The sequence below is a fragment of the Mustela erminea genome, chromosome 7 (assembly GCF_009829155.1).
Source record: "Mustela erminea isolate mMusErm1 chromosome 7, mMusErm1.Pri, whole genome shotgun sequence".
Lineage (NCBI taxonomy): Eukaryota > Metazoa > Chordata > Mammalia > Carnivora > Mustelidae > Mustela > Mustela erminea.
The window spans coordinates 30,882,169-30,898,473 of NC_045620.1; the positions used below are offsets into that span (position 1 = coordinate 30,882,169).

Sequence of the window (16,305 nt, forward strand, 5' to 3'; positions counted from 1 at the left end):
CAGACTCTGGGTGAACCGGCTACTTGTTTCTTTCCCTGATCCCTCGGGCAGTGTTGGAAGCTGAGTGGCACCCACGGGAGACAGAAGCGGACAGTGAAGCTGCGGATGACTGGAGCTGGCAGGTCTCCTATTCAGTGGCCACGACTGTAGCCCTTCTCCTGGGCGCGCCGCGGTCTCTGCATCAATACCCCACCACTACTTTCGTGTGGCCCCACATTCTTGTGTTTCAGTTTCCTACTCCTCGACATCAGGCCTGAACCAAGTAAGAAGCCCGCCCACAAGGGACATTTTGCAGCACATGAAGCTTTGTAAATGTCAGATTTATTAAAGTATAATTTACATACAATAAAGTACAATTGGATGAGTTTGACAAGTGCATACAGTCTTGGAACCATCACCGGTCTATAGTAAAGTTACATCATTCCCAAAACTTCCATCAGGCCCCTTTGCCGCCAATATCCTTCCCTGCCCCCAGGCACACAGAAGGTAATTACTAGTTACCTACTGGGTAGTGGGTTATACCTCCAGTAACCAGAACTCAGTCCAGGTACTACAACAAAGGAACCAGTCGTTTAAACCACCAAGCACAGAACATACCAGGAATAAAGGACTTTAATAAAGCGATTCTCAGTATGTGCTACGGCAGTTTGGCACAATTAGTAGGAACATTTAAACAGTCTGTTTCACAACTGCTAGGATTAAGTCACAAAAAAGGCTACTTATACTAGAAAAATTATTTTTGCACCAACATATTGCTTGGCCCCTATCACAGATCTACTAAATCTTTCAAGATTCTTTTAAAAGGCTCCCTAGGCTAAAGAAACACTGCCCTATAACAGTGCTAGTCTTCTCAAGCCCACACAGCTTTGGGTACATAAAGCTGGAAAAAAAGTGTTAGTTTTTGCTAACAAAATTAACAAAACAACAAAATATATAGGTCTACTCTCCTGTTTATTTCTTGAACTCAAGTTAGAAGAATACCAAAATAAGTTTGAAAATGAATCCCCAAAAATATCTTGTCACCTACTGTAGTTGGAATACTTTTTATTGCTGTATCAAATGTATTTTTATCAGGCTGCTCTAGACTGGAAAAATAAGCACATTTACATGAAATGGTAGCTTGAACTGAATTCCCCAGGATACTTGCAACAGTCATGGTCCAAATGAAGGCACTGTCTTGTTATGTTTGAAATTCAAAAAACTTTTATTTAAATTGAAAAAAATTCTCAAAACTGCATTTAGAATCAAAACCCTTTTGTTATGAATACACAAGTATTTTTAGGTAAGGCAGAAATATTTCTAGGTTAATAAGACCAAATTTGACTTTGGATTTTATTCTTTAAACAAATTGTAAAGAATGAAGGAAAAAATAGGTTATTTACAGAAAATATCTACATATGTACTCAAGAGGTACAAATTTGGTGACGAACTTAGTACATGCCGGCATCTCAGAAGCAGTTCTTAAAGAGCTTAACTTTATTTTCTTGGATTTTAAGAACACCTAAGATCCTTCTTCATCCTCGATCTTGGGAGCCAAATAGTACTTTAAATGTCCCATGTCGGCAATTTTATACTCTACAACTGAAAGAAGACAGGAACACAATTATTGAGAAGTACCACATATACCATCTACAAAACAAGATTCAACAAACCGATTATCTTACCAAGGGGTACATCTGCAGACATACTGAGTGTTACTGTAGGAGAGAGTGGAGTGGCTTTTGTAAAGAAGTTCAGGTATCTCAGTGCAAAAGTTAGCTGAACTGGCTCATTCATCTCTATAGTAACCTGAGAGAAAACAGAAAGAGTAACCATATTGAAAAACAGCAAGAAATTGCAGTCCCTTAGTTTAGAATATATTTCTAAAGATTTATTTATTATTGGGGCACCTGGGTGACTCAGTGGATTAAGCCTCTGCCTTCAGCTCGGGTCATGATCTCAGGCTCCTGGGATCAAGTCCCCCATCCAGCTCTCTGCTCAGCGGGGAGCCTGTTTCCCCCTCCCTCTCAGCCTGCCTCTCTGCCCACTTGTGATCTCTGTCTATAAATAAAAATAAATAATTTGTTTGTTTATTTATTTATTTATTAGAGACCGCGTGGGTGCAAGCAAGACCTTGAGTGCGGGCAGAGGCAGAGATTCCAGGCTGAGTGCTGAGCCCAAGCAGGGCTTGTTCCATGAGATCATGATCTGAGCTGAAACCAAGAGTCGGATGCTTAACTGACTGAGCCACCACCCAGGCACCCCTAGAATATATCTTTAAAAACAAAACAAAAAAACCCTTATTGGTTTACTTTGGAGAGCGATATGAAACTAATTTTAAGGACTGGTAAATAAAGCAAAAGAATCAAGTATTTAGTCTGTCTTTCCCATATGAACTGTAGCTCAGGTAAACAAAATTATGTGAAGAGAAAACTTCTCCTTATGGGAATGTTTCTAATAAATAAATCAGCTAATAAAAGGAGGAATGAAATGTATTAATACAACTCTAAGGACCTAATGATTCTAAACAATTATTATGGCTGCTAAGAAAATGCAGACACCTCATACCTACAAGGGGTATACATACAAGCATCTGTAAAGTATTCTTATTCTCTCACTCCCCAAACAAAGAAAACACTGAATATCAAGCCTCTAGCGCTGTAGCTACCAGTTTACAGGAAATACAGGTTAGAGAAGAATATTAATTGACATAAGGGATACAATAGGCAAAATCCAGATTTCAGGAAAACTCAATGACAAAGGACTTGCCTCAACAAATTGTAATGGAGAGGGGGGATAAAGAAATTGAATAGAAAACCAATGGATTAAAAGAACTTGAGGGCCTATCAATGAACTACAGTGTACAGAGCTTATTAAAATTTTGATTCAAACAACTTCTGAAATAACCAAGGAAATAGGAAAACACTGAAAAATTCCTTAATACCAAATAATGTCAGGGGCGCCTAGGTGGCACAGTGGGTTAAATCCTCTGCCTTCAGCTCAGGTCATGATCCCAGGGTCCTGGGATAGAGCCCCACATCGGGCTCTCTGCTCCATGGGGAGCCTGCTTCCTCCTCTCTCTCTGCCTGCCTCTCTGCCTACTTGTGATCTGTCAAATAAATAAATAAAATATTTAAAAAAAAAAAAATACCAAATAATGTCATATACGTTCACATTTCAGATACAAAAAATACTTATAGAAAAACTAATCTGAGATTTAGAAAAAAAAAAAAATCCAGAATGGCAGGGAAGTTACCATGTAATTTAGCAGAGATAATACAGAATTAGCCCCTGAACTTTTGCTAGTAATATTTTTAAGTCTTGGGGTGCCTGGGTGGCTCAGTGGGTTAAGCCTCTGCCTTCAGCTCAGGTCATGATCTCAGGGTCCTGGGATCGGGCCCCACATCGGGCTCTCTGCTCAGCGGGAGGCCTGCTTCCTCCTCGCTCTCTGCCTGCCTCTCTGCCTACTTGTAATCTCTGTCTGTCAAATAAATAAAATCTTTAAAAAAAAAAAAAAAAAAAAAATATATATATATATATATATATATATATATATATATTTTTTTTTTTTTTTAAAGATTTTATTTATTTGTTAGAGAGAGAGATACAGAGCGCAAGCACAGGCAGACAGAGTGGCAGGCTAGAGGCAGAGGGAGAAGCAGGCTCCCTGCCGAGCAAGGAGCCCGATGTGGGACTCGATCCCAGAACGCTGGGATCATGACCTGAGCCGAAGGCAGCTGCTTAACCAACTGAGCCACCCAGGCGTCCCTATTTTTTTTTTTTTAAGTCTTCATTTAAACTGAGGGTTGAGGGCGCCTGGGTGGCTCAGTGGGTTAAGCCTCTGCCTTCAGCTCAGGTCATGATCCCGGGGTCCTGGGATGGAGCCCCACATTGGGCTTCCCCCTCTCTCTCTGCCTGCCTCTCTGCCTACTTGTGATCTTTGTCAAATAAATAAATAAAGTATTTAAAAAATAAATAAATAAAATAAACTGAGGGCTGTCTACTCATGCAAGGAACTAGAATATTGAATAATTACTATAAACATAAAATGTCACACACTATGGTAAGCACTTTGAATGTTAACCCATTTAAGCCTAATAATCCTAAGAAGTTAGAACCTTAAATTGTCCTTCATTTACAGAATTAACTGGTGTTTTTTCAAAGGCTAGCAAGGCTTTAAAAAATATATATATAATTACAAAATATTTGTTTATAAATACTCTTCTTAAAAAAAAAAAAAAAAAAAAAGCACGTGAGGGGTGCCTGGGTGGCTCAGTGGACTAAGCCTCTGCCTTCGGCTCAGGTCATGATCTCAGGGTTCTGGGATAGAGCCCGGCATCAGGCTCTCTGCTCAGCGGGGAGCCTGCTTCCTCTCTCTGCCTGCCTCTCTGCCTACTTGTGATCTGTCTGTCAAATAAATAAATAAAATCTTTAAAAAAAAAAAAAAAAAGCACTCGATTTTCTAGGAAAACCTTAATTTAAGGATGTTTAGTAATTAGAGTGTTCTTTGTCCCTAAATGGAGGTTCTCTAGGCCCCCTACTGGGCCTACTTTGTTGAAACTTAAATATAAAGATTACATAAGAGCTCCTAACAGGTTAATTTTTACCTCTAACTAGATCCTCTGTTGAGTTGCAATTACCTTGCTATGGACTGAATGTCTGTGTTCCCAAAAAGTTCATATTAAAACCAAATCCCTAAGTGATGGTACCTGGAGGTAGGGCCTTTGGGAGGTGCTTAGTGCTAGTACCCTTCTAAAAGAGACCTGAGAACTCCTCTGACCCTTCTATCGAGCGAGAAGCCCACTCTCTGAACCAAGAAGCAGGTCCTCACCAGACACTGAATCTGCCAGCTTTCCAGCCTCTACAACTGTCAGAAATAAATTTCAGTTGTTTATAAGTCATTGTCTACAGTATTTTGCTATAGTAGCCTGAAGAGACTAAGGCACTATCTACTGTTAAGAAGGATTACCATTCGAAGAAGAAGAAGAAGAAGAAGAAGAAGAAGGGTTACCATACTCTTCACAGTATTTTGTTAAGAAACTACTTACAGCTTCCTCCTCCTTATCGACATTACTTGTTTGTGACAACTTAATATTTCCATTTCCTAGTTCTCCACTTGCAGAAAATTTCACTCCATCTTTTGCACAGGAAATTACAACAGCATCTCCAATATGACTGAGATCTCGGCATATACGTGCAAATTCACCAGAAGGCATCTTTACTACACAGCTATACTCTTGTTCCTAATAAAAGAAAATAAAAGTTCATCTGCTGGAAATTAAAAATTCTCCTTTTCTGAAAACTCTGCATCTAGACAAAAATTCAGAATTTAAGACTTCCTGATTACTTTGAAATATCTCTCATTGTGTAATTTCATAACATACTCTAAACCTCGAAAAGCAAATGTAGATATAAAACAAGTATGTCATAATAATTATACTTAGAAAACTAAAATAAGAGTTTAAACCTTTAATGATAAATGCACTATTCAAGGAAAAAAGCCTTCCCCAATCACCCTCCAGGACTAAATCAAGAGGACATTAGGGCATGGCATACAAATGATGATGTGTATGCAAACAGGCCCAACTGCTTACTAAAACAAAATAAGAAAACAAGACACTAAGGATTTTAAAAATCTTAATTCTCCTTTTATGTTGATAAACCCAACCTTAATGAATTTCTGCTAACACAGCCTTAAAGTCTACTCTTGGGAAGAAAAAAAAGCATGGAGGTTAATGCTAATATACATTTGGAAGCAATCAATTCAACCAGATTCAATTTAGAGTACTGTAGTTTAATGAAAAAATTACAAATGTCTAAATACTAAATCCCTACCTTGGAACATGTACAGCAAATATACAGAAGTTCCATCAGGAATTGGGCTTTAAACTGTATTAACACTCTTATGTAACTATCATGCCCTGTGTACAGTACACTCAGAAACTTTGATACTCACTGGAATTCCAAGTTGTTCAACATCTAAATCCATTAATTTCATTTCATAGTCTGAAACCTTTTCTTGATCTACCAAAAGAAAGCAGATTGAAGAAAAGCATTTAAGTTTATAACTATGATGTTAAGTTCTACAATCATCACAAACATTTTCTTAAATTTCTCACAACTCTGAGAGACACATTGCATTTAAATTTCCCCTAGTATAACTTAGTTGAAGGGTATGACTTACTTGGAGCTTCAAATACTAGGGCCAGGGTGTCTGCATTATCTTCAGCCCTTAGTGTAATGATGTCCTCATTGCCAGCGCATTTCAGTATTTTGGACATGCTAGAATACAGAAGACACAGGATTTAAAATCCACACAATGTTCTCAAGATCGATTTCTGACTCAAAAGGAGTTGCTATTTTTACCAGGGTTGTCAGAGGAACTGGGTATGTTAGGTAAACTGATATGGCCATTTTGTAATGCAATTTAGCAGTATTTATATTTTAGCAAGCACACACCCTATCACGAGCAGTTTCACTTCTGGAATATCAACAAAAGAGCAGTATTTTACGACCTGCACGTCCCTTTGGTGGGTGAAGCCAATTATTCGGTTGTGACGATCACGAAAAATGATGGAGGATCCCCATTTAAACTAACACTCCATGTAGTCGGGTAAAGTATTTCTCACAAACCTTAAGATTTAAACATGTTTATGTACTAGACAAGTAGCGATCAAAACTTTGGAAGCCCCTGCCCTGGATAAATTTTAAGTCATGACCTCAGGGTGCTTACTGCAACTTTATAATAATAAAAGACCAGAATCGACCGACTCTCCGTCCCCAGGTAGGGTGACAGAACTGGTCAATCAGGCCAAAGGTCTCTCGCCCAAGGCCGCCGGCACTTAATGCCCCAAGAGCTGTGCAACTCTCTTCCTGGCATTTCGAAGAAGCCCGTCATTTTCCCGCCACCACCCGCTTTGTGACTTTCGCGCGGAAAGTGCCGGTGCGCGCGGCTGCCAGCGCGGGCTTTCCGAACCGCGCGCTCCGCTAGGTCCCGCCCCTCGGCGTCGCAGGCCAATGAGATGGGGCAGGTCGCCTGTGCCGGCCAATGAGGGCCTAGCTCGCCGGCGCTCCCGCCAAGAGCCGGAGGTGGGGGTGCACGGAGAGCCCGGCTCTCCGCCACCCTGGGGCTCACCTGGTGAGGTTCACACCCATGGCCAAGTTGCGGTCGCAGCGGTACGTGTCGAAGCCTTCGGAGCGCAGGGTGAGCTGCACCAGGGAGACGTGGGAGGAATCCATGCTCTGCAGGTTGACGCCGCTCGAGCTTATGTCCCAGCAGGCCTCATTGATGAGATCCTTCAGCGCCTCCAGCACCTTCTTCAGGATGGAGCCCTGGACCAGGCGCGCCTCGAACATGGTGGCAGAGTCACAACGACGCAGCTACAGGCGGAGATAAAGAGGAAGTTGTTCCCGGCTTGGGCGTCACTGGGTAAGAGCGAGCCGGCGAAAACAGGAGCTCACGTCGGAGAGCCCGGACGATCACAACCAGCTCGAGAAGCCTGCGACGGTTTAATAGCGCCGCGTCTGCGAGCGCGCGCTCTCCGCCTCTGCGCCGCGTGTGGATACGTCACCACGCTGCCCCGCCCATTGCCTGTCGGCGAGACTCCAGGGCCAATAGTGGCCCTGATCTGCATGTAGCCCGCCCTCTCTGAACAGCCATTGGAGGGTTGGACGCAGGGGCGGGGCAGGAGCGTGGCGCCTCCGCCTTCTTTTTTACCTAGTTTTGCGAACCCCGAAGCTAAACAAGTCTAGGCATGTGAAGGCCTGACAGGGGTTCTGGGTCTTAGAGTTTTGTGCTGCCTGCTCAACCTCCCTCTTTAGGAATACCAAAAAAGTAAAAATGAAACGCAAATCCAACCTAGCAGGAGGAAGACGCCTTGCAGCTTGAGTACAGCTGTTTTAAATGTGCGTTTTACTTTTGCTGTTAACGGAAGTGATGGGCTCCTAAAAGTCAAACGGTACAGAGGTGTGCAGTTACGATTAGAGAATTACCATGCCCCTTCCTCGTCCGCACGCACCCCAAGCTCTTGTTACTTACTGTAGACAACTTTCTAAGCATTTTTTTTCTCTACAAATACACTTAAAAGAAAAACAAATTGAGTTCATACCAGAAACACTTCTACAATGTATGCTTAATAAGCTTATGTTTAATTTTATGTCACATACCACCTCTATATCATCACTTCTTAAAACGATGGAATAGTATCCTATGCATGTAGCCAAACTTGTCAATTTCTTGTAATTACAAATACCTTCGGGGACTTAGTTGATTTTTGTGAGATCGACTCCTTGCAGTGGCATACCCATTAAAGTTTTGATAAATATTACTAAATTGACCGCTGAAAGATTGCAGTTTGCCTAAGCCTGTGGACATGCTCATTTCTCCATGTTTTCCTAGCTATAGATACTAGCAATTAAAAAAATTTTTTTATTAACATAGAATGTATTATTAGTTTCAGGAGTACAGGTCTGTGATTCTTCAATCTTACACAATTCACAGTTCTCGTCATAGCATATATCCTCCCCAGTGTCCATCACCCTGGCACCCAATCCCTCCTATGCCTCTCCCCTCCAACAACCCTCAGTTTGTTATTTGCTGAGACCAAGAGTCCCTTAAGGTTTTTTTCTTGTCTGGTTTTGTCTTGTTTCATTTTTCCGTTCTTTCCCCTATGCAATCTTGTTTTAAAATCTATGCTTATTTGTGTGAAAATTCCAATTTGCACATTAAAATATTGTTACAGGGGGCACCTGGGTTGTTGGTTAAACATCTGCCTTCCCCTGGGGTCCTGGAATGGAGCTCCACAGGCAGGCTTTATTTAGCTCAGCAGGGAGTCTGCTTCTATCCTCCCTCTTCGCCTCCCCCTGCTCATGATCTCTCTCTAAAATAAATAAATAAAATCTTTAAAAAAAAGGATTACAGGGGTATGAGTGGCTGCCTTCAGCTCAGGTCATGATCTCAGGGTCCTAGGATGGAGTCTAGCATCCGCTCCCAGCTCCCTCTGCGTCTCACTTGTGCTCTCTCTGTCACATAAATAAAAATTGTTACAGGTTGGATATCTTTTATATATATATATATATAAATATATATATATTTTTAAAGATTTTTTATTTATTTATTCGACAGACAGAGATCACAAGTAGGCAGAGAAGCAGGCAGAGAGAGAGGAGGAAGCAGGTTCCCTGCTGAACAGAGAGCCCAATGTGGGGCTTGATCCCAGGACCCTGGGATCATGACCTGAGCTGAAGGCAGAGGCTTTAACCCACTGAGCCACCCAGGTGCCCCCTTTCATATATATATATATTTTTAGATTCTTGACCATTGTATATTTTTATCTTTTCCCTTAAACTCTTTTTCCTATTGATTGCAAGGAGCACTTTATATATTAAACATTTCTCTATTACATTTATTCCCCCACCCCATTTTGCTATTTTTCTTTTACTTTGGTTATAACATTTCCCTTTAATTGTGTTTGCTATATTATCTTGGTCTGTGGAATTAGTTTTTCTACGGTGTATCTCCATATAGATTTAGTTTTATTTATGCTATCCAGAGAGTTTAGTTTCCCAAATCAGAAGATTTATGTATTGTATCAAGTCTAGAATATTCTCAATTATTAGTTTCAAATATTGCCTTTCCCTACTCTAGTCTCTCCCTCTGGCAATTCAAATGGATGAATGTATTTAACTGAAAGTAAGATAACTTTACTGTAAGATACACCATTGTTTTATGTAGCACAAGAAAAGAAAGGTTGAACCATCACACAATGCTATATCATTTAGAATTTCTACTTTTTTTTTAAGATTTTATTTATTTATTTGAGAGAGGTGAGAGAGAGAGAGAGCACGTGCACAAGTGGATAAAGGGCAGAGGGAGAAACAGACTCCCTGTGGAGCAGGGAGCCGGATATGGGGCTTGATACTGGAACTCCAGGATCATGACCTGAGCTGAAGGCAGAGGCTTAACCAACTGAACGACCCAGATGCCCCTAGAATTTCCACTTTGTAATTATTGAAAGAACTTTTAGATTAGGGCCCCTGGGTGACTCAGTGGGTTAAAGCCTCTGCCTTCGGCTCAGGTCATGATCCCTGGGTCTGGGATCGAGTCCTGCATCAGGCTCTGTGCTCGAGCCTGCTTCTTCCTCTCTCTCTGCCTGCCTCTCTGCCTACTTGTGATCTCTGTCAAATAAACAAAATCTTAAAAAAAAAAAAAACTTTTAGATCATTTAAAATATTTGTATCATATATTATTCTTCTGCATACAAAAGCATATAATCAAGATGAATTAAGGTATTCTTAATATTTCTCCACATTCAGTCTTTCACAGTTGCTGATAACTGCTGTTTCCATATGCTAGCATACCCTTATCACAGGTGTTGATGCAGCATTCTCAAAAGTGCTACACTCTTGTCCCTGGAATCTTTTCCAAGTCTGTGCCACCCATTTGTAAATTAAAAAAATATATATTTTTTAAGTTTTTAAAGTCAATTTAAACAAAACAAGAAAGCAGTACACCTATTTCTCCCACTCCCACCCCTCACCCCTGGTAACCACCTATCTGTTCTCAAGTTTTTTTGTTTTTGTTTCATTTAGAGGCCCCACACAAAGATCTTGTGCTATTTGTCTTTCTCTGTGTGATTTACTCATTTAGGGTAATGCCCTCAAGATGCAGCCATATTGTTGCAAATGGCAAAATTCCATCCTTTTTTGTGGATAAATAATATTCTGGTGTATATGTGTGTGTATTACATTTCTGTATCCATTAATTCATCAGTGGATACTTAGGTTGTCTATACCTTGACTAGTGTAAATAAAGCTGCAGTGAATGTGCGGATATATATCTATATCTATATATAGATAGATATATATATATATATATATATATATATATATATATCTATCTATATATAGATATAGATATATATCTTTTCAAGTTAGTGTTTTCATTTTCTTTGGATTAATATCCAGAAGTAGAACTGCTGGATTACTTGGTAGTTCTATTTTTAATATTTTGAGGAACTTCCATAGTTTTACATTGTTGTTATACCCATTTACATTCCCACCAATAGCGCACAAGTGTTCCCTTTCATCTCCTTGCCAACACTTGTTTTTTTTCTTTTTTTGATAATAGGTGTGAGATGATATTTCATTGTGATTTGATTTGCATCTCCCTGATGGTTAATGATGTTGAGCATATTTTTATATGCCTGTTGGCCATCTGCATGTCTTCTTTGGAAAAATGTCTATTCAAACTTTTTGCCCAGTTTTAAAATTGAATTGTTTGATTTTGTTATTGTGTAAGATTAACCCCTTATCCTTTACATGCTTTGCATTTATTTCCTCCCACTCAGTAGGTTGCCTTTTAATTTTGTTGATGGTTTCCCATTGGTAAATTTTGATGCGGGTACTTTCTTGCCTTATGTATGATCAACTATCCTTTGCATACATTTTAATATCAAAACATAATAGGTTTATCCATTAGTGAGTATTTTCCTTTCTTAGTTCTCTTAGAGTGTTCATTCGTTTGCAAAAATGTGGAATTTGTTCACTCCAGAGAGGAACATTTGCTTCACTAACAACAAATGTACACTGGGCTACTCTGTTTCTTTGCTTTTTGCTTACATAATTACATTTTGGTCTAATGCCAGATCTAAGTGTAATTACTTTTTTTTTTTAAGATTTTATTTATTTATTTGACAGAGAGAGATCATAAGTAGACAGAGAGGCAGGCAGAGAGAGGGAGAGAGAGAGAGAGAAGCAGGCCCCCTGCTGAGCAGAGAGGCCGATGCGGGACTCTATCCCAGGACCCAAAGATCATGACCTGAGCCTAAGGCAGAGGCTTAACCCACTGAGCCACCCAGGCGCCCTAAGTGTAATTACTTTGAAGGCCATTTTAAATGGCAATTAAACTCCACCAGTGTGGCACCCAATCAGTTGAAATAAGGGCATATGAATGGCAATGACCTCTCAGAGAAGGCCTTCCAAGGTAGTAGAATTTTATCAGAAAAGCTAGCTGTTTGGAGAGTGGAAGAAAGCCTGAAAAGAATAGTATGTTGAAAAATGATGCCAGATGTTCCAGTAATAGTTTGTTTTACAATTCAAAGACTGTTTTTTTAGCAGATGTTCCGGTAGTGGTTTGTTTTACAATTCGAAGATTTTTTTTTTTAAGAATTTATTTATTTATTTGACAGACAGAGATTACAAGTAGGCAAGAGAGGCAGGCAGGGAGAGAGAGGAGGAAGCAGGCTCTCTGCGGAGCCGAGAGTCCGATGTGGGGCTCGATCCCAGGACCCTGGGATCATGACCTGAGCCGAAGGCAGAGGCTTTAACCCACTGAGCCACCCAGGCACCCCTTGAAGATTTTTTAATGGGTACTCTCCCCCAGTTTTATTGAGATATAATTGACTTATAATAATAGAACTCAGAGATGATATGTTTGGGACTCATTGATAAAAACGGAGACTGGTGCAAGGTGATGTTGCAAAGGAAAGCAGGAGTGACAGCTCATAGGACTTTGCAGGTGCAAGGGGAAATTATCAGAAGATCTCTGACATGATCTAATGTGTGTGTGTGTGTGTGTTTTAAGCTTTTACTTACTTATTTGACAGAGAGAGATCACAAGTAGGCTGGGGGGATGGGCAGGGGAGGGGGAAACAGGCTCCCTGCTGAGCAGAGAGCCTGATGCAGATGCTGGGCTCAATCCCAGGACCCTGAGATCATGATCTGAGGAGAAGGCAGAGGCTTAACCCATTGAACTATCCAGGTGGCCCTCTAATTTGTGTTTTAAGAGGATCACTTTAACATTTGGTAAAGGTACTGTTCCAATCAGTGAGAGAAACAATATATTAAGTAAACTATCAAACTTGACTAAATGTCTAGGAAATAATAAAGCTATAGACTCTTCCTAACAACTGTTCACCAAAATAAATTCCAGATAGATTAAAGAGTTAAAATTCAAATAAATAAATTCAAAATTCAAGTCAATATTGGCTCAGTCAATAGAGCATGGGACTCTTGACCTTGGGGTTGATCCCCTTTTTAAAACTAAAATCTTTGGGGCACCTGGGTGGCTCAGTGGGTTAAGCCGCTGCCTTCGGCTCAGGTCATGATCTCAGGGTCCTGGGATCGAGTCCCGCATCGGGCTCTCTGCTCCGCAGGGAGCCTGCTTCCCTCTCTCTCTCTCTCTGCCTGCCTCTCCATCTACTTGTGAGTTCTCTCTGTCAAATAAATAAATAAAATCTTTAAAAAAAAAATAAATAAAAAAAATAAAACTAAAATCTTTAAAAAATTTTTTCAAATTAATATAAACCCAATAAGATGTGTAAAAGTCTTTTGGTAAATATGTATGAGATCTTGCTACAGGCTTCTTTTTTTTTTTTTAAGATTTTATTTATTTATTTGACAGAGATCACAAGTAGGCAGAGAGGCAGGCAGAGAGAGAGGGGAGGAAGCAGGCTCCCTGCTGAGCAGAGAGCCTGATGTGGGGCTCCATCCCAGGACCCTGAGATCATGACCCAAGCCAAAGGCAGAAGCTTAAACTCACTGAGCCACCCAGGCGCCCCTTGCTACAGGCTTCTAAACATAAAAGGATAATCCCCATGAAACTAAGGAATGACTACTTAATGACTAAGTTTTAAAACTTCAGTATGGCTAAGATCATTGTATTGGTTAGTACATTTTATGTTTCTGTGACAGAGAATCAGTTCAAAGTGATCAAGAGAAAAGGGGACGTTATGCATCCAAACAAAAGCCAGAAGTAGCTAGCTTGCAGTGTCCAAGGCTCTATCTTAGTAAGTGTATGAACAAAATGGTTAGCCACATTACAAAACAAAGAAGAGTTAATTAAAGGGTGACAGAATTTTAATCTACCAAATTAATGAAAATTATGTCAATATTAATTGTTAGGAAGAAATCAAGGAATTGGGCACTTTTATGCATTGAAGATTAGAGTATAAATTGCATAATTTCTCTGGTAATAATTTGGTAATGTGTACGAAAGTCTTCAAATTTTATTTATTCATTGACACCCAAATTCAATCTCTAGGGTTTTGTTTCCTAAAGAAATAATCAGAGGTACTTACCAAGATGAAGCTCATTTAAGAATACATCTTATAGAGGGGCATCTGGGTGACTCAGTTGGTTAAGCACCCAACTTTTAATCTCAGCTCAGGTCTTGATCTCTGGGTTGTGAGTTCAAGCCCCGTGTTGGACTCCATACCAAGCCTGGAGTCTATCACATTAAAAAAACAAAAACAAAAACAAACTTCCAGAATTATTTAAAATTCCTCTAAAATTGGGCATAACCTTGAGGTCTAACAAATGTCATTCGGTAAATTATGGTAAATCACAAAATGGAATACCAAACAGCATTTCAAATACCATATTTTAAAAATATATTATTTATTTATTTGACAGAGATCACAACTAGGCAGAAAGGCAGGCGGGGGGGTGGGGGGAAGTGGGTTCCCGGCTGAGCAGAGAGCCCAATGCAGGGCTTGATCCCAGTACCCTGAGATCATGACCTGAGCAGAAGGCAGAAGCTTAACCCATTGAGCCACCCAGGCACCCCTCAAATACCATTCTTTTTTTTTTTTTTTTTACGATTTTATTTATTTATCAGAGAGAGAGGGCGAGAGAGCAAGCACAGGCAGACAGAATGGCAGGCAGAGGCAGAGGGAGAAGCAGGCTCCCTGCTGAGCAAGGAGACCGATGTGGGACTCCATCCCAGGACGCTGGGATCATGACCTGAGCCGAAGGCAGCTGCTTAACCAACTGAGCCACCCAGGCGTCCCTCAAATACCATTCTTAAAGAACATTTAATGATAAAAAGAAAAGTCAGGTTAAGAAATGGTATAAATAGGGGCGCCTGGGTGGCTCAGTGGATTAAAGCCTCTGCTTTCCGCTTGGGTCATGATCCCAGGGTCCTGGGATCTAGCCCCACATCGGGCTCTCTGCTCAGCAGGGAGCCTGCTTCCTCCTCTCTCTCTGCCTGCCTCTCTGCCTACTTGTGATTTCTGTCTGTCAAATAAATAAATAAAATCTTAAAAAAAAAAAAAAAGAAATGGTATAAATAGGGACACCTGGGTGGCTCAGTTGGTTAAGCAGCTGCTTTCAGCTCAGGTCATGATCCCAGCATCCTGCGATCGAGTCCCGCTTCAGGCTCTTTGCTTAGCAGGAAGTCTGCTTCTCCCTCTGCCTCTGCCTGCCACTCTTGTCTGCCTGTGCTCACTCTCTCTGACAAATAAATAAATGAAATCTTAAAAAAAAAAAAGAAATGGTATAAATAGTAGCATTCCAATTTTCTAAAATTGTTACATCTGGAAAATAGAATGAAAATGCAGTAATATAAATAACAACAGTAGTTCCCCATGGCCGATAGTACCACTAATGATTTTAATGTTTTCCATTATACATTTATGCATTTTCCACACTTTATCAGACATGTATTATTGATTGGAAAATGTTAATGAATGCTGGGAGAGAAAATGCTGTAAACTATTTTATATAATTCCTGGCAACTTTCTTTATAAGGTGATATCATGTATTAGAGTGAGTCTCAAGTCTAGCTGCCCCTTAGAAACACTTGGGGAGGAGCACCCGGGGGGCTCAGTCAGCTAAGAGTCTGGGTTTGGCTCAGGTCATGATCCTACGGTCCCTTGGTTGGAGCCCGGCGTCAGGCTCCCTGCTCAGCAGAGAGCCTGCTTCTCTTTCTCCCTCTGCCCCTACCCACTGCTCATGCTCTCTCTCAAATAAATAAAATCTTTATAAAAATAATGGGAACTAATAAAGGAATGTAATGAAAAGAAGTCTCTGTAAATAAGATATGCCATAAGACTGAAAGAAATGAGCCTAGAAGAAAGAGATAATATGAGGAAAAGAAGAGAAAAATCAGAGATAGAGGAGGAAGTATAAGGTAACGTAAGGATCTGGGGCAGCAGGGTGGTTCAGTTAGCCAAGCGTCTTCCTTCAGCTCAGGCCATGATCCTGGGATGGAGCCCTCAATTCAGGCTCCCTGCTCAGTGGGGAGCCTGCTTCTCCCTCTGCTGCTCCCGCAGCTTGTCTGTTTTTTTTTTTTTTCTTTCTCAAATAAATAAGAAAAATCTTTATTTTTTAAAAAGATTTTATTTATTTATTTATTTGTCATTGAGAGAGAGAGAGAGAGAGAGCGCGAGTGCACAAGCAGGCCGAGGCAGAGGGAGAAGCAGGCTCCCTGCCAAGCAAGGAGCCCGATGTGGGACTCGGACCCAGGACCCTGGGATCACGACCTGAGCCTAACGCAGCAGCTTAACTGACTGAGCCACCCAGTTGTCCCTAAATAAGTAAAATCTT

At 40.6% G+C, this 16,305-nt stretch overlaps 1 protein-coding gene across 2 annotated transcripts; it reads right to left on the reverse strand.

Moving 5' to 3' along the window:
* Positions 1 to 301: 301 nt before the first annotated feature.
* PCNA (proliferating cell nuclear antigen) lies at positions 302 to 7,543 on the reverse strand. Of its 2 annotated transcripts, XM_032351350.1 has the most exons (6): positions 7,115 to 7,541; positions 6,164 to 6,261; positions 5,936 to 6,003; positions 5,028 to 5,222; positions 1,665 to 1,788; positions 302 to 1,581 (listed from the first exon to the last, which is right to left on the reverse strand). In XM_032351350.1, exons 1-6 carry the CDS (start codon positions 7,333 to 7,335, stop codon positions 1,502 to 1,504), a joined length of 786 nt encoding a protein of 261 aa, XP_032207241.1. In that variant the 5' UTR covers positions 7,336 to 7,541; the 3' UTR covers positions 302 to 1,501. The 2 variants fall into 2 exon arrangements, with proteins under 2 accessions (XP_032207241.1, XP_032207242.1); XM_032351351.1 differs by lacking the exon at positions 5,028 to 5,222 and having other exon boundaries at positions 7,115 to 7,543.
* Positions 7,544 to 16,305: the final 8,762 nt, after the last annotated feature.